The sequence below is a fragment of the Chelonia mydas genome, chromosome 18 (genome assembly GCF_015237465.2).
Source record: "Chelonia mydas isolate rCheMyd1 chromosome 18, rCheMyd1.pri.v2, whole genome shotgun sequence".
NCBI classification, from domain to species: domain Eukaryota; kingdom Metazoa; phylum Chordata; order Testudines; family Cheloniidae; genus Chelonia; species Chelonia mydas.
The window spans coordinates 7,503,704-7,522,808 of NC_051258.2; the positions used below are offsets into that span (position 1 = coordinate 7,503,704).

Genomic DNA, 19,105 nt, shown 5'->3' on the forward strand with positions numbered 1-19,105 from the left:
TGGTGTGGGGGTCAACCCTCCCTGAGGGACCACTTCCATGGGCCACCATTGCACTCGGCTGGCTTTTCAGGGTGAGTGGGGGCCAGCGGACACCCATCTTTTGAGCTGTGCAGAGTGGGAGCGCAGGTGCTGCAGGAACTATTACAGGGTTGGGGTTTCAGCAGCAGCTGCAAAGCAATGAAGCACCAGGGTGGGATGGGGAGAGCTGAAGATTCCTTTCCCCCAGCCCCTGCAGAGACACCCTCTCCCCCCAAGCTTGTCCATATGGGCTCAGCACCAAGGAGAAGACTAGATTAATCCTTGTGACCACCCCAGCTTCCTTCCTCTGGAGACTCTTTGGTACAGTGAGGGAACGAAGCTGTCAGGGTCCCAGCCAAACCCTGCAGTGAATTCCTCCAGGCCCGAAGAAAATCAAAAGAAAACCTGTCTGGGGGCGTGGGACTCCATCAGGAGAGGCCTGGGAGAGGGTCCACGCACCTGATCTGCCACCTCACCTGCAAAGCACAGACGTTTTCATCACTTACTCTGCATCTCGCTTTTCTATTGTGTTGTAAAGTGATGCAGTTGTGAATTGTTCTCCTTTTTGTGCATGGGTAATTAGAAGGTGGAACAGATGGCTGAGGCTTAGTTTAAAGTGATGTGTCCATTAAAATAAGCTGCCAAGTGACTGTTCACTTTAACAGGGGGCTTGTTTACTCTAACAGGGTTTTGGCTCTGCTAAAAAATCCACAATAAACAATCAAGGGGCTTTGGGAGAGGATTTGGGAAAGAAGGTTCCACTTAGGACTTCTCGAAAATTTTCCATCTAACCTGGAGGGGGGTGGGGTTGAAACAGGAAAAGTGGGTTTTTGACTAAACATTTTTCATTGAAAGTATCTTCTCCCCATGGAATTTTTAACTTTTTGTCAAAATAATGAATGCCCGAAAAACGAAATCTTTCAATTCAGGAATGGCACTGCAGTGCCTCATGGGAGTTGTCATTCAGGTGGCTCATGTCCCCAGTCTCTGTGCAGGCTGAACTTCACAGCTGGACTTCATCTCCCAGGATGCCTCCCCTCACCAAGCGGGTGCTGCATCATGGGAATGTGGTCTGAACAGGGAGCCCAGGCTACAGAGAAGGATGGGAGCTACAATTCCCATGGGGCGCCATGGGGGCATTTCCCATGGGGCGCCCTGGGGGTGTTTCCAAATGGAAATATTTTAATTTTCATCCAAAATATTGGGGGTTTTAATTTTTTGCCAAAACATCAATGTTTTCTGTGGGGAAAAAACCCTTCATTTTCTGACCTGCACTCGTTCCACTGCCTCTCAGGGGCCGGCCCTGAATACCGCCCCAACACAGGCAGGGAAAATGGAAGTCTCACCTCTCATCATACTGTATGCCACAATGCAAAGACCTTGCTCTGGGCAGGAGCCGACTCCTGTGACCTTTTCCTTCCGTCCAGCCCCGAGGTGCTCAGTGCAGTACAAAATAATTGCTCCTGTCCTACTCTGAGACAAGTAGAGCTTGGAGGGAGTTTTATGAGCGACTGCTTTTGGATAACACAGAAAACCCCAGCTTCTGCTGTGTTTTCCAGCAGGTTTGCTTTTAGCAGTGCTGGCGAGTACCTCTGGAGTCGGTTTCCCTGTGCAGTACCAGGGGTTGGCAATCGGCCATATGCAAAGCGGTAGAGAGAAAGTTCTCAAACGCACTTTGAACTTGGAGCTTTGGTCTCCCCAGCCCAGCTGCCGTGTTTGAGCAAGCTGATTGCACTCCAATAGTTATTGATGGGAGCAGCTTTCATGTGAGGATCTCAAAGAGCTTTACAAGCAAGTCATTACGTCCCCTGACACCCAGTTAACAGACTCTGGGATTAATTCATGGTTGGGTCGCACTCCCTCCTGCCAGCATAACCCAGAGTGCAGAGCACCAGCCACTGGAAAGTCTGCCCAGCAGGGGCACACAGCCGGCCAGCAGTGCTAGCCAGAGCGGGGCGGTGCAGAGGATGGGCCATATGCTGGCCAGAGGGAATCACAGCTGATTCAGAGCTCCTAAGCCCTGACTGCTCTGTAAAGCTGTCATCCTGTGGCAGAGAGCAGCAATGCAAAATGCTACCTATCATCCAGCAGGGGTGAATTCAAGGTTAGGGTTAGAGATTATCTATTTGCCCAACGCTCAGGAGTTAAAACTACATTCCTGACTCTGACTCTCCTGTTCTAACCAGTAGACTACACTCCCCTCCAAAAACTAAGGTCCCACTCCTAATTCCTTGGTCTACCTACAAGGCCAGGCTCCCTTTCCAAAACAGAGAACGGACCCCAGAAGTCCTGGCACTTAATCTCCTGCTGTCGCTCCTAGACCACGTTCCTTCCCAGAGCTAGGAATAGAACCCAGGTGTCCTGACAGCCAGCCTTCCACTCTCAGCACTAAAGCTTTCAGGCGTGGCCCTGACATATGCCGGAAGATGCACTCTAGCATCACCAGCTGACCCCAGTTCTAAACCAGTGGTGACCCAGCACACTCTTGCCCTGTTTCAGAAGTCACGTTCCGTCACTCTCTAATGACTGCAAAATTCAGCTCCTCTTCAGCCGTTGTCTTTCTGGTCTGATCCCGCGCGCCGTCCGCTCTTTTCCCTCGGCCACGGCTGCTTTTCGATGCAGCGTGAACACGCAGTCCCCTAAGCTCCAAAACCTTGCTGCTGAAACAGCCAGCCTTCTGTTAGCCGGGAAGGGAAAGGTACACGGCCCATCTACTGGGGGAAATTTGATGACAAACACAATGTCAAACACGCGGTAACAATGCGGTGTGAACAGCCAGCCTTCTGTTACCAGGCAAAAGCCTCGCTCAGCCATCCAGGGAGGTTTTAAACAGGAAATGGCTTCTGGATTTACACACACCGCACAGCTCCTTCTTCGACATGCTGTGCGATAAGTTATGCACGCAGCCCTCATTACACACCCACACGGTTCCAGTTACTGGCGAGTGCCGTCGCACACAGCACTGACAATATCCCCCTCGGTGCCATTGAGAGAAACTGCCTTGGGTTTTTCTCTATGGAAATGACTGCATGAAAATGTTGCTTTCTGAAGCTTTTTTCTCTTACAATAAGGCCAGGAAAGGTAAAACTTTGACGAGCTAACAGCTGTGCGAGCCGGGCTTTTTCTGTTCCCTTCAGCCGCTTGGAGAGGTTTGGCGACGTAGTGTGCTGGAACGGACAGTTGGAAAAGTGTCACCCACGCCGACTGCCGTGCAGTCAGATGGGGTGTCACCTGGTGTTGATGTTCCATGAGACCAGGCTGTAAATGACGATGAGGTAAAGTACAGTATCAGAGAAAAGAAAAGGAGGACTTGTGGCACCTTAGAGACTAACCAATTTATTTGAGCATAAGCTTTCGTGAGCTACAGCTCACTTCATCGGATGCATGTAGTGGAAAATACAGTGGGGAGATTTTATATACACAGAGAACATGAACAATGGGTGTTACTGTACACACTGTAACGAGAGTGATCAGGTAAGGTGAGCTATTACCAGCAGGAGAGAAAAAAAACCTTTTGTCGTGATAATCAAGGTGGGCCATTTCCAGCAATTGACAAGAACATGTGAGGAAGAGTGGGGGTGAGGGGAATAAACATGGGGAAATAGTTTTACTTTGTGTAATGACCTATCCACTCCCAGTCTTTATTCAAGCCTAATTTAATGGTGTCCGGTTTGCAAATTAATTCCAATTCAGCAGTCTCTCGTTGGAGTCTGTTTTTGAAGTTTTTTTGTTGAAGAATTGACACTTTTAGGTCTGTAATCGCGTGACCAGGGAGATTGCAGTGTTCTCCGGCTAGTTTTTAAATGTTATAATTCTTGACGTCTGATTTGTGTCCATTTATTGTTTTACGTAGAGACTGTCCAGTTTGGCCAATGTACATGGCAGAGGGGCATTGCTGGCACATGATGGCATATATCACATTGGTAGATGTGCAGGTGAACAAGCCTCTGATAGCGTGGCTGATGTGTGTCCTATGATGGTGTCCCCTGAATAGATATGTGGACACAGTTGGCAACGGGCTTTGTTGCAGGGATAGGTTCCTGGGTTAGTGTTTTTGTTGTGTGGTGTGTGTATCAGAGAAGTGTCACCCCCTGATGATCCAGATTCCAATAATACTTTGATCACTATCAGAGATGTCAGCCCCTGCTGGTGTCAGACACAAGGATTCATTGCAATGAGGATTTATTAATGATTGGATTGGAGAGCCCCAGTCATGGGCAAGGAAGCTCTGATGCACCATCAGAGATGCGTCGCCTTGTGATGATGTCCCGCGCGAGGATATGACACTGCGCTGGTGCAGCGGTGCTCACCTCGACTGAAGTAGCCCGTGAGGATACGAGGTTGCACCGTCGGAGTGACCTCTAGCAATAGTGACATCACGCCTGAAAATCGTCCATCGCGCGGTCAAAGAGAGGTCACTATGATGATGTCTCTGGATTGAGGGTCAGGCTCCCGGGAGGCAGTCCTGGGCCGATGTTCTGGCAGAGGAATGGAGAGCTCTTCAGATGAGGGGCTCCAGAAAGCGGCCCAGGGAGAAGCTCTGGCTCCTGCTGCTCTGGAAGGAAAAGTGCGATGTTGGTGAGTTCTGTGGTGATATGGAAGGACTTTGCTGTCAGCCCAGGGGAGCCGGCGAAGGGACTCTGAAGAGACCAGGGGGGAGAAGCCAGCTTGGGGCCTGACCAGTTACAACTGGGTTGGATACTCCCGGAAGGGAAGAAACTCGCTAAAGTGGCTTGTCGGGAGGGCCAAGTCACCCCTCTGGTGGGAATAGGCTGAAGACTGACATTGGGGAAACTAAGGCAGAGCACTGTAATACCCTGTCTTGCCATGAGGGGGCACTCTGACATGGTGAGTCTTGTAACAGAGAGCATATACATTGGTGCCCCATCCTGCTCTAAGTGCAGGGATGGAGTAAATGAGAATCAGGCCCTTCCCACTGTGCTGAACTCTGCGGGATCCTTATAATCTCCACAACCCTGAATGGGGAAGGGCCATTTTCCCAGCTTCAACAACTTCTGAGTCAGCAAAGAGAGAGAAAGAGGGAGGGAAGGAGCGACTCTAGTGCTGCTTTGATTGTAAGTTCCTCAGGGCAGGGACTGTCACGTGTGTCCCGTGACCAACGGGGGCCTCTGGAGGGGATGGACCGATGGGCATAACAGTGGAGCTGTGGAGTAGGGGTTAGACCACCAGCCACCCAGGAAACCAGGCTCAGGACCCCAGTGTGCCAGGCGACGGGCAGAGAAGTAACAAAGAAGGTAGCCCCTTCCCCAGAGAGCTTGCAGCCTAGGATGTGAGAGGAGGGCAGGACAAATAGACCTGTGGGTTGCGCTGGGGGAGGTTGGATGGGGTAATCAAACAAAGAGAGTTTAGCAGAAAAGCAGGAGTCTCATTGGAGATCTATATATGACACCAGCTTTCTCCCCCCAGAATTAGAATCACCCCCACAGGCTTGTCAAGTTCCCCATCGCAGGCAGACAGCTGGGCCCTAACATTTGTGTCAAGGCCTCTGGGCTGGCATGAAAGGCAGAGCGGGTGTTGAGCTCTGCACTCAGCCCACACACCATCCACCAATCCACCCCCATGGTCATTGCCGAGACGTTAATGAATTCTTCTGTAAGGGGTGGCAATGCTCCAATGCCCCCTTCCCTGGGGAGACAGGCTGCCAAACTGACATTTGCGGATCAGATGTACTCAGGAGAGGGCAGACCCTTGGCCCCATGGCCACATCCCCACAGGGGCTGCTTTATCTGCTGCTCCTTTCGTTCTTCTGCTGGGATTGGCAAACTTTTGCCTCTTACTTTGTTCTTATTCTGCCTCGCGCATTATGGGAGAGAAACCCAGCCATTTCCATCTTCTTTCATGGCTCCATCACGGCGAGAGGATTAAATAGCGGAGTGGGACAAACCTGTACAAATATACACACACACACACATATATCTGATGGACCTATGAACAAGTACATGTGCAATACATACCTTAGCACACAACTATGTACACAATGAATACACAATATTACATATGCTCATACACACCACTAAATATACACTGTGCATACACTTGCAAGCAGCTATATATACCTGATGAATACATATACACAAAACTTAGATATAGACACGGAATACACCTATGCACAACTAAACATACATGGATACTATATTATCCACCCAACACACACACACACATATATATGACAATATATGCACTCACCTATATATAAACATATACACATATTTGGTACACACACATGCAGTATCCACACAAACCTGCATTAAACTCTACATATATAGCATATACAGACACACACACAAGTACACATTCTGCAGTTTCACAACACATGTGCCTATGCACAACTCTGTATACACAATGGTACATACACACAGACTGCCTAGTCCTCAGAAATATACACATCAGGCGTACATACACAACACACACGTGCACGATACATTCACCCACTCATTTATTAAATCACACATACACACAATTAAAGATCATAAGCTCTTTCAGCCCGGGACCTTATGTGATTGTATTTGTCTGCAAAGCACGCTGAACTCTTACAGAGAAGCAGAGAGAACGTTATATTATAAACTATACACACACACTGATGTTACATATAAACACACACACGCACACCACAGAGAAACGCAACACACACAAATGCCGCGCGTACACAGTGCATGGATTCGGACCGAGACATGCACGCACGTGTACACACACTCAGATCGTGCGCACACACAGACAGAGGCACACGCAGAGGCCCGAAATGACACCTGACGGGTGGGGGGGAAGGCCGGAAGAGAGGAGAAGGAGAAGAGTGTATAGGTACAGAGAGAGAAAGAGAGAGACATGCCCAATCCTCAGCTGGCGTAAATCAGCATAGCTCCATTGGGATCAGTGGCGCTCCAATCTTTTACACCCAGCACTGAAGCTTTGCGGACGGGATGGAGCTGCACTGATTTCCACCAGCTGAGGATCTGGCCCAGTGACATCAATGAAGTTGCCCTGATGTATGCCAGCTGAGGATCTGGACCCGAGAGAGGGAGGGGAGCTGAAGAGGGGGAAGACAGGAAGGGAGAGAGACAGTGGAAGGAGCTGTTGGAGGAGAACCAGAATGAAGTGGCAAGGTTTGGTAAAAACTCATGTGTTCATCCCAAAACATCCCCCTGGAGTGGCAGAAAGAAAGAAAACTCTGTCTCATTAAGAAAGCGAGTGAGCAAGCGAGCTCCTGAGAGAGCTTCGGTAGAATGAACCCTTCGGTGCAAAGCCGGCGAGAGCCTGAATCTGTTTCCAATGGGTCATTGGAGCTCTGCTGTCGGCATAATGAGATGTCGGTAATGGAACAGCAGCAATAGCCCTGCTAATTATAACGACATCAGCTCTGAAGTGCTGTAATTGCCAATCGAAAATGTCGTCGGTTCTGGAAGCTGGGCACTATTACGGAGACACGGCTCCATTTGTGGGGTGCATTAGGGTTTCAATCTCCGGCAACTCTGCCCCATTTCCACTTCTATCACCCGCCACACAAATACACCCTCTCTCTCGCTCTCTTCCCCTCGCTGGCTTCCATGACGAGCTGCCTGGTTGTTTTAACAGCCCTTGGTTTGATCCTATGCTCTGGTTCCGTTTCACCCACTGAGCGGTTTTATTACCGCCACACGAGTGATGTTTCAAAGGATTTAAGAGAAGAGCTCTGCACCCTCTGAAAGGAGCAATAAAGATGCTTGACTCCACCACGCTCTGATTGCAACATCCCGAATCTCTTTTCTCTCCCTCCTTTGCACTCACGCTCCCTGGCTCGGTGGCTGCTCCGTTCTGTGTTCTCCTTGCCAACTAGCTGGCAATGCTTAAATGTGCTCAGCTAAACCAAACAGGTTTAAATCAGCCACCTCCCGGGGATCTGGGAGAAGTTGCCAAGTAGACAGTGGGTTATTTCATAATTTTTTTTAGCTTACAACAAATCACTGAGACTGGGAAACGGGTGGCTTTAGAGGATCCCTAGATCCTATGCAAGGGGTTGGGGGGTTAGCAAGGTATCAAGCCAGCATCCCAAGGTGCAGGATGCTAAGAGGATGCATTATGCCACCTGGGGAGGTTCTTTGTGCCAGGGGAATCCCCAAGTAGCCTGTTCAGCTGACTTTCAGGTTGCTTGGTGCTGCTTGAGGAGGGGCTGTGGGTCTGGCACCGTAAGGCCTGATTTTCAAAAGAGCTCCGGACTCATATTCAGTTTTTATCTCTGTGCTGGGTCACACTAAATCATCCTGATCTGGCGACCTCCCCCCCCTTCCTCATTGAAAAGTCCTACAGAATTCAAAGGGAACAATCTGTTTTCTATCGAATGCATTAGCCAGGCTGTAAAATTTGGCGGTAGAGGCCTCATTCGCTACTAAACCCTATTCCTATAGGATGCTATTGGTTTTATCCCCATTTATTTCTATAGGACGTTCCCGTTAGGGCTGAACTTTGGGGGCTTTCAGATCCAGTCCTGAACTTTGTCTCTGGCCCTCTGTGCCCCATTCAAAATCCCAGTGCAACTGGGCATCAAGGGATGCCGCCCTGCACAGAGGTGCAGGGCCATTCTGCAGACTCACGCCGGAATGTCAGATCAGATGTGCCTCATCAGCTCCAGAGTATAAGTGGTTTGAGAGTCTCTCTCCAAGGCCTGTCAGGACTCGGATAAAAGGTGTGATGTCACAAGGTGTTAGCTAACAGTCTAATAAACCTCTAGTGTAGACAAGGCAGTGTAGACTGTAACATGGGCTAAATGGGTCACGTTAAAGCCTGCGCTCGTTCCTAGCTTAGCATGCGTTAAAGCCACTGGGCCTTGCTCACTAGACCTCAGGCGTGTTAGTTAGAATGTGTTAGCTAACATGTGCTAACATCACCTCTAGACAAGCCCTGAGGCAGGAGAGAGGTTGAGGGACAAAGGGAAATATCCCGAGGAACAGCCAAGCTCAGATGTTTATTGTTACTTAACAAAGGCAAATGTCAGGAATGGGGTGAGCCTGGACAATCTCTGGGTGTGGGTGCATGCTGCGTTCACACCGCTCGCTTTGGATCTGGAGGATTTGGTTCTGGATTTGAACTTTACCACATGGACCCGCCTCTGCTCACTCTGTACAGTGCTGGGAGTGAGGCTGTGGTTGATCTATCCCAGTGGTTCTCAACCCGGGGTACATAGCGTCTTCCAGAGGGTCCATCTAGGTATTTGCCGAGTTTTACAACAGGCTACATAGAAAGCACCAGTGAAGTCAGTACAAACTAAAATTTCATGCAGACAATGACTTGTTTATGCTGCTCTTTATACCATCCACTGACATGTAAGTACAATATTTATATTCCAGTTGATTTATTTTATAATTATAGGGTAAACCCAAGAAAGTCGGCGATTTGTCAGCAACTTTTGTATTTTGATATCTGATTTTGTCAGCAAGTAGTTTTTAAGTGAGGGGAAACTTGGGGGTGCACAAGACAAATCAGCCTCCTGCAAGGGGTACAGTCAGCTGGAAAGATTGAGAGCCACTATTCTATCCTATGCGCTTTACAGCTCACTGGTGCCTGGGAGGGTGGTCACAGACAGTGCTGTTCGGATGCACCAGCCTCCTAGAGAGAGCGCTTTGCTGAGAGTTTAATTTAACCACTATCCGTGTGTGAGCTCTCTTTGCTGCTGCTGACCGTGCCCTTGCATTTCATGTGCTTTTCTTTTCAATAACACAATTACTTACCCTTCTGAGGAGCTGTCAGTGTTGGTAAACTCCAGCTGCTAAACTGCATTACACAGATCTCTCCTTAAATCTTTGCAGTTATTAATAGTTTATTGATCCTGGTCCCATTGCTGGTGAAAAGAATCTCCATCCCAGGCTCCCGTTATCTGAATACGGACTGCTAACCAGCTGGCCGATCAATGCCACTCAAGCCCCTGGGGAAAAGCTCTCCTGGCTGCTTAATCCACTTTAGGAAGAAGGCACTGGCAGCTCGGCGGGGGTGGGAGATTTTGGATTAGGGGGTGAAAATATGAAGCCAAGGAGAGTTGTGGCCTGGGTGCAATTGGGGTCAGCAAAGAAAGTGCCAACAGGCAAAGACAGGACTTTGATCTTCCCCACAAGGGTTTTGCCGCCTGTCCTGCTCTGATAAGGACACTCAGGTGCGATGTAAGTTTGTGTTATCCGGGGGAGAGCCAGGATTCTTGGAGCCTGTTCTCAGATCTGCTGCTGAACTGAGGCAAATCTCTTAGCCTCAGGTTCCTCATCTGTACAATGGGTAATTACATGTGCAACAACACTGCCAGTAAGAGCATCTTTAGAGATTGAAACGGGGACCCTTGGGAGCTGGAAAACATAGAAGTCCACTGGCTGAGCTAACGGATCAGGGCTGTTAGAGCAGGGGTAGTAGCCAACTCATAAACTTCTCTGTGTAGTCTGGCCAATAGAGGGGGGCAAAGAGCTGCATTGCATTAGTGTGGCTTACCGGGGAATCCTGAGTCTTGGTTAATGTCTAGAGGACACTGGGAAACCCTCAGATCAAAGGTATCATAGGAGCACCATGTATAAATGGCCATTATTTGATTTCTCCCCGCCCCCATGCGCACCCTTCCACAGAGTGCGCGCAGAAGTGTGCGAGGCAACTATAAGGTATTGACACTGGGCCTCGGGGTGGGCCCAAAGCTCAGATCCAAATACCCCTGGAAACTGGGAACGTTTGCGGGGCAGATCGAATCACTGCAGCAGGGTGGCAGAGAAGTCCGTGGTAGGCACAGCTGGCCAGACAACAGAATTTCCCTCTTGTGAAGAATTGCTGATTTGGGGAGGGGGAGGGAATCGACCCAAAGTGGGACAAGACGTCAAAAAATTGAATTGGTTTGTGGAAGGAAAATGATCAAAAAATTTTTATTTCAGGAAAACCAAAATGGGATTTTTTGGCTTGGTGGGTTAAGAACCTGTGTTCCATGCGTCACCCAGGTGAAAGTGACAGCTCTAGCCCGTAGGGACTCCCTTAAATATTACCCATTGACCGTACCATACTGCAGGGGCAGGCAAGTAAAGTTTGCAGGGTTTGGAGCTCTCTAAAGGTGCAAGAGATTTTCAGAGATGAAACTGGCTGAGAGCTTTTTGCGAAGATGATCTGGAGTGAGGGCTTTAAGGCTAAGCAAAATGAGACAGCAAACATCTGGCTAGAGCAGAGTAAATAGAGACAGGCAGTCAGCAGGCTGTCCACACAGGTCTGCGGATGCCCCTGAATTCTGACCTACAATACCCCCTACTTCCCAGTCCTGACTCCCCACCCTGCCTGCCAATGCACTTCAATCGTAGTCTACAGCCCCTGCTCTTCCAGTCCTGCCTCTCTCGCAAGCAGAGAGTGCATTGCCCTCCCATTCTTGTTGATTTGCGCCTAGTCCCGGGGGGCTAGACTTTCTAAAGAGCTCAGCTCCTGTTTTAGGCACCCAAGCACCGCTCGGCATACTGGGTGCAGGTTGGGGGCGGGGCTCTTCTGAAAACCTGGCCCAGATTTTAGGTGCTGAGCACCTGGAAACCTGGTCTTTGAGCTCTTTGGAAATCTGGCCTGTTCCCCACCATGACCCCATGTGAAAAATGGGTGCAAGATGCTATGGCTCTGATCTGATTTTACACCTCTCTGCACGGGGTGTAACCAACAGCACAGGGCAGGGGAGAATTGGTTGACGCTGATTTACTCACCTCGCTGATGAGGTCAGGACTCACTTCCCATTCCCTTATCTCTTAGGTCCTGAGCTCCGGAGGTGACATATCAGGTCTGTAGCTCCCCCTCGCCCCTCCTGCCGCCGAGTCTCCCTGGGGCGTTTATTTGATTAACTCACAGTAACGTGCCCCCGTGGCCAGTTCGATCGATCCCTCGTACAAATAAACCTTCATCTTTGCTCTCAGCCGAGCATCACATTTATTTTCCTTCTCTGTTGGCTGCTGAGATGAGTAAGGGGCACTTTGATTTTTCTACTTCACCTTCTCAGGGCCTCCTGCCCTCAGGCCTGGGATAAGGCTGTGTCACTGGATCAGTTTAATCCCAGAGTAGACAAATGTCAGGATCTGGCTTGGAGGAGCTACTGGAATCAATACTTCCTTGGCCGGAACTTCAGTGAGAAGTTTCTCTCTCACTCCTCTCTGTGAATGCACCATATCTGGCCAACTCCCCTGCCTGCATGGCGAGGGATGTGGCCTGCTGCTTCCCTTTACACCTGCACACACTTTATCCCTCTGAACTGTACCTAAAATGTTCAGCGTAGACAGGTGCATTGGAAGGAAAAGTTTAAACCCTTCGTGCACCTTGCTCTTCATAAGCACCTCCTATCCCAGATCTCTCCGAGCTTTGCAGCCTGTGTGTGTTAAGAAATCAAGAGGTGATGTAGTTAGCAAAGATACAAAATAAATAATCCTCTAAAGAACATATAATTAACCTACAAAACTCCCTGCTACTGGACACGATTGAGGCAAATGTCTCAGTGTAAGGCAGAAGAGAATCACACTATTCTAAGAGTAGCAATGGTAACAAGTATAAGCACCATCAACCCCTAGGGCTTCAGGCCCTAATGCTGATTGTTGTCTGGTCAGGAAGAAACAGCCGCCTCCCTGTGGTATAGTGCTGTGCAATTGTCCTCATGCACTATAGGACTGGTTTGCCTTCTGCTCAAATCCTGCTGGAGAGTTTAGGAGGCAGAGTTCTAGGAAATCCCAGACACTTCCCTTCTGGTCACGCAGTTAAACAAAGCTCTTAAACAAAGCTCAGTCGTGTTTCTAATATGCCCGTGGACTGATTTACATGACTAGCTGCACAAGACTCAGTGATGAGAGGTGACCAAACATAACCCCCGCTGCAAACTAGAACAGTGAGGTGATCACCAGAGCCCTGTGTGGATACAAAATTTGTATGCGCATCCGATCCAGGATCCGCAAACATGGTCCACGGCTATAAAGCGGATATCTGCGGCTTTGCGGGGCTCCAGTGATCACTGCCGGCTTCTCTCCTGAGGGAATGCCTTCCTATGCTGCTAGCTTCTCCACTCATGCCAATGGGGAGAGACTGGTGTCGCCCGTTGCTGTGGGCTCCACATTGTAGCTTTGTGGGTTACTAACTGTGAATGAGCTGTACCACCTTGTGACCCCATCAAGCACCTAGAGGTATGGGGAAGGGGGATAGTCCAGTGGTTAGAGCACTAGCTTAGGGTATGGAGGACCTGGGTTTAAGTCCTTGTTGTACTATAGACATCATCTGTGACCTTGGGCAAGCCTCTGTGCCTCAGTTTCTCCTCTGTAAAATGGGGATAATGACTCTTCCCTGCCTCACAGGGCTGCCATTAAGGATTGTGAGGCCCTCTGATATTCTGGAGATAGGGGCCATAAGTAGCTGTGGTCGGTGCTTCAAGAAGTGGTGCTGGTGCATCATGCTTCCTCCCCGAGAGAGCCGAGGCTTTTGGTGCTAGGGGGAGCTGGGCTGTTTGCTGGTGATGAGGTGGGATGTTCAGCGTCACTCGCAGCTGGCCTCCCTTTGTACCCATTTCAGACGACACGTGTTTTACTCTTGACCCCAGCAGCAGTAGCAATTGGCCAGTACCGAGTGTTTTTGAAATCCCCACCCTTGGTCGTGGGTGTTACGTCTACACTGCAGCTAGGAGCGAGCCTCCCAGCCCGGGTAGATAGACTCGTGCTAGCCGGGCTTCCGCTCGCACACCCTTAGGAAGCGCAGAGGGGTTAGCCCCAGTGCCCTGGCCACCTGACAATGTGCATGACGGTTACTTTCTGTCCCCCTGCATCCTGGAAGTTTCAGGTGACGGCAAGGGTCACCAGGAGAACTGGCTAAAAAAAACGTCAGCTGGACACATCAGAATCAAAACATTTCGCAGGGATGTGTCCATTTCAGCTTCAACGGGAGACAGTAATAAAGAGCCACTTTGGCCTCCTCATTTCATTTTGATAATGCCAAAATGTTTTCTTCGGGTGAGGTCAGAATGTTCCGGCCCCACTTTCTTGTTTCATTTAATTTCATTTTGACTTGGTATTATATTAAAATATTAATTTTATTATAATATGTGTGTGTGTGTTTTATACTCTACGATAACATTCCAGCATTGTCGGAATGAAATATGTTTTTACCTTATTGAATTGAAATATTTCATTGTTTCCAGATCTTTTTTTTTCCCTCGGAATGTCTACCCCATGGTAAATTTTTTGAAATTTCAACTTTCCATTCAGAATGCAGACAAATTTCCCACGGAAATTCCATTTCCCAACTAGTTACTGCCTTCTGTTACAAGCTGCTGTGTCCAGAGGTGGTCCCAACCAGTGACACCAGTTCTGAGCAGACCCTCAGGTTCTGATAAAGTTCAGAGCTGGACTTGCACTGATTTCTAGTCACGTAGTGAATATAATAAAATAAATTAGCTGCAGGGGCGGGGGCAAGTCAGCGGTGGATGTTGTGGCTGCTGTATAAGGAGTGTGTTTGATTTGTAAAGCAGAGGAGAATCCTAAAGGAGTAATGATGTCGTGTGCGTGTAAGATATCAGTTATGTTACCATAACGTTTCCTTTCCCCTCTCCCTTTCCAGTCTTCCGGAGGTTCGGATCTCAGACAACGGCCCGTACGAGTGTCATGTGGGCATTTACGACAGAGCTACCCGGGAGAAAGTGGTCCTGGCATCTGGCAACATATTCCTCAACGTGATGTGTAAGTGTAGCGCCTCTTCCCTGGCTGAGGATGGCAAGGATGGGAGTTATGGGTGATGGTGGGAAAGGAATCAGTCCTGCTCTGAAATCTCTGCACAAGCCAGACAGAGAGCCAGTAGCTGGATTGCTCTGCTGTAACCCCTGGCCAGGATGCAGGGACCATTAACCCGTGCCCAGCATGCAGTCAGCATGCACGAACACGGCCAAAACAAGGGAAAGAATACAGTGCTTTGTTGGGGGCATAACGGAAATGGAGCATTAAACTGAATGAGAAAGTCCAGTGGAGGGTGACTCGCCCCACAGAGGTCCTTGCACAAGGGGCAGAGAGCATCTGCTCTGCAGCGCCCTCTGCTGTTGCTGCCAGCACATCCCCAGGTGGTTTGAAGCCCATGTCTCCCCATAAGGTAGCCTGGTGCAATCTGGCTGGGCTGGGGATGGCTGAAGTGGCCAGGTATGTCCTGCTTGACTGATGTGGCCAAGAGAGTGGTCTCTCTGGATATGGTATTTTAAGGGAGTGTGGGGAAAGTCCCAGTCTTTTCGGGGGCAGTCAGAACGAGAGCAGACGCTGCACTGACACTTACTGAGCTGCTCGGCAGGGCTCAGCGCACCGGGAGAAATAGGGAGTTTGGGCTGGAGTTTGTGGTTCCCGGGACTTCCTCCGCGACGGCGGTAACTGCTGCTCCGAGCAGAGAGGAGACAGCAGGCGGAAGGCAGCTCCTCTCCAGCACGTCATTAGGAAGGGCACCTGGCAGAAGGGGAAAGTTCGCACAGGGATTTTTATGTGGGGAATTGCTGCACCCCCCCCCACACACACACACACGCTTCATCTAACGGCAGGATTTTGCTAAAGCAATCTACTCCATGCCTGCAGGCTTCACGCCGCGGCAGGAGAAGCTTCTGTGAGCCTGGTAGATCTCAGGAGCTGAGCAGGGCCAGGCGAGGTCACGGCTTTAGATGCCAGGCCCTCGGAGGAACAACGAAGCGATGGTGCTGATTTAGAAGGCGGCACTCTTCCCTCTGAGCGAGCGCTGAATTAATGCCCCCGTACGGCGTTAGCGGGCTGCCACGGAGGAGCTGCCTTTTGACCGGCATGTAAATCCTGACCAGCTGTGGGTATCAGAGCTTCCATGGCACCACTTGTGTCTTCGATTCCATGCTGCTGCCCACCTCACCCCCCTGCTGTCTCAGAGGGATGCAGCCTCTTCCCTCCCTGTCTGTAGTGTGTCTGCCAGTCATGTGGCATCATTATTTGTATTACAGTCGCCCCCAAAGGCCCCAGCTAAAATCAGGACCCCATTGGGCCAGGTGCTGTTACAGACACCTAGTGAGAGACAGTCCCTGCCCTGGAGAACTTACAATAGGCAACACAGGGAAAGGAGCAGAGGAGAAACTGAGGCAAAGTAACTTGCTTAGGGTGGCTCGCCGAGGCTAAGCCTAATTGCGTTTGCTGGACCATGAGGGATCCCACTTGGCAGGTAGGTGAAGCCAGTCCTGCCTCACCCAGCCCTGTGGGGAGAAAGGTGTACAGTAGAACCTCAGAGTTGCAAACACCAGAGCCACAAACTGACCGGTCAACCACCACCTCATTTGGACCAGGAAGTACGCAATCAGGCAGCAGCAGAGACAACAACGACAAAAAGCAAATGCAGTACAGGGCTGTGTTAAACATAAATTACTAAACAAAAATTAAGGGAAAATTTTTAAAAAAAGATTTGTCAAGGTAAGAAAACTGTTTCATTTGAATTAAGATGGTTAAAGCAGCAGGTTTTTCTTCTGCATAGTAAAGTTTCAAAGCTGTATTCAGTCCATGTCCGGTTGTGAACGCTGGAAAGAACCGCCATGACGTTTTGTTGAGAGTGCCGAACACCCTCCATTCCCGAGGTGTTCGTAACCCTGAGCTTCTCCTGTAGTTCCAGTTGGTGGGTGATCTCGGATGCTGACCCCAGTTCTCTAGTCGTGATCACATCCTGCGTGTTTGGGATACAGCAGGCACAAAAGATCAGTCCACTTATCTCCTGCCTGAAAGGTGCTAGCTAATCAAGCCGGGGCCAAAGAGAAAACAGGTTCCCTTCTGGATCTTGGACTGAATTTCTGCACCTGCCTGGAACGGGTGGCGTGCAGAAGTCTCTTTGCTTGACAACCTTTGGGGATGGTTCTGTTTACATATATCGGTAGACACAGCTTTACCCATGGCGCTTTGTGGTCTGTAGTGACCTGCATGTGTGTTGCCTGAAGCTTCTTGCGTCCTAAATAAGCTCTAGGGCAATTGAAGAACCTGGACATGTCTCCGATAAAACAGTAACGACCAGTGGGGAAAGACATTCCGTGGCTGTTAAATGAGCAACTGGAGGAATGTGACCAGAGATCGTTATGATGTAACGATAGAAAAAGAAAAAATAATTCCCTGATGTGTTCGGAAGTTATTAGTCCAACGGCTTGTTGCTATGGATACGACGGTCTGTTCCACGCACAGCACTGGCTGTTCTGAGCAGTTACAGACGGGCACGGTAGGGATCGGCAGCGATCGCCCCCATGTTCGGAACCAGATCGGCAGGTGTTTGGATTTTTGCCTGGTAGAGGGGGAGACGCGGCTTAGAAAGCCGGGATCTGAGTCTGAACTTCCGCAAAGCTCCGGGCCGCTGGGTTCGATCCGTGATAAAGGTCGTGGCCGATTGCAAAGCTGGGATCTGGGCGTCGTGACACGGCCCAACTGGGGGTCCACAGTGGACAAGGAGCTGCCTGCACAGTCTCTGTTGGATTCAGGGCCTTGCTTGCTTGGCTGGGCAAGTGCATGTTAGTACTTCCAAGGGTTAAGGACACTGTAAACAGTATTGCAGCAGCAACAACGGGGAAGGCAGATTATCCTACAGATTTACCACCGGGGGGCCGGTCCATGGGGAGGGAGAGGACCTCTTGTTCTGCACTCCCCAAAGCAAACAGAGAAGCTTTTTATCAGAAGCGAAAACCCAAATGGAACCAGACTCGAGAGCTCAGCCTGGGTCTGGGCTGACTTTACCTTGCTGATCCCGTCCTGAGCGCCACTCCACAGCTCTGCCAGTGCCCCTCACCCTGGCCGGCGGCACCAGGCCTGGGCCCCAACATTGCTCGACCAGTGCCCCTGCCTGCCAGCCTTCAGCCCCACTGGCTGCTGTGGTCTTGAGCTCTTCTGATGTGCTCCACCCCTGCCCTTCGACGCCACCCTCTACACCACTCTTTCGCTCCAACACAGCGCTGCCAATCTGCCTCGTTCCAGATCGGCAGGACCTCCTGCTCGTCCGGCCTCAGGACCCCCACGCAGTGCTGCAGTCCTAGTCACCAGACCTGAGGCCCCCCAGAATGTTGCCTGTGCATCTCAGCCCCGACCTGCAGGACCGCCTGTCCCCAATGCCCACCCACACCCCCTTGACCTGCCCTGGCTCCTGCCTAGCTGTGCTCACCTCGCTGCCGACCTGCATCATTTGGGGCTGTTCCAGGGCCAGGCCCTCACATAACATCCTCTAGTGTCCAGAGCAGGGACTCGCCCTGCAGTTCAATCCCTGGCTCTGCCACTGATTGCCTTGCATGCCCCAAGGTGAGTCACTTAACCTCCCTGTGGCTCGTGTGATTCTGGCATGAAAAGGGCTATAGAAATGCAAAGCCTTCATGCTTGGGCAGGGGCTTATTTTGCCCCGTTCCACCCGCCTGCTCCAAATGTGCACTTCCCCATCCTCTCTTGAGCCAGGTGCCACCTTTCCTGTCCTGAGTGGGGTTCCTTCTCCAGCTGTCAGACCTCAGAAGGGTCCGAGATGCCTCCCCCACCTTCTCGCCCTTGGTGGAGGGCTTTGGGGAAGGCAGGCAGTGGCCCTGCGAGGAAGGGAAACAGCACTGAGACAGGGTTAGCTGTAGCGGAGCGTAATAAAACCGCTCATGTCCACAGGCTCTTTGCTTTTCAAAGGGCCCAGTGCTCGGCTGGTATCGACTGGCTTCCCCTTGCCTGAATCCTTCCTGCTAGGACAGTTTGTTCAGCTAAAGAGCCCATTTAAACAATGAACGCTCCTGCTGTCCTCCTTCATACCAGCCACAATGCAGCCCAAGAGCAACCAGGTCACGTGAGGAATTTCTAATGACCAGAGGAAATGGGAGGGTAGGGGTTAACACCCAGGAAGCCTTCAATGGGCACTGCTTGCCTGCGTCCCACTCACTATCTATCCCATAGGATGTTTCACAATTAACCTTAGAATCATAGAATATCAGGGTTGGAAGGGACCTCAGGAGGCCATCTAGTCCAACCCCCTGCTCAAAGCAGGACCAATCCCCAATTTTTGCCCCAGATCCCTAAATGGCCCCCTACAAGGATTGAACTCACAACCCTGGGTTTAGCAGGCCAATGCTCAAACCTGTTTTTCGCCTTCCTCTGAAGCCCAA

The 19,105-nt window shown here is 50.4% G+C and overlaps 1 protein-coding gene across 1 annotated transcript in view; it reads left to right on the plus strand.

The window, feature by feature from the left end:
• Positions 1–19,105, plus strand: part of IGSF21 (immunoglobin superfamily member 21) — a 258,358-nt gene that overhangs the window by 180,572 nt on the left and 58,681 nt on the right. Inside the window, exon 4 of the mRNA XM_037881422.2 lies at positions 14,584–14,702. Coding sequence (XP_037737350.1) covers positions 14,584–14,702 — 119 coding nt within the window. The remainder of the gene's footprint in view (positions 1–14,583; positions 14,703–19,105) is intronic.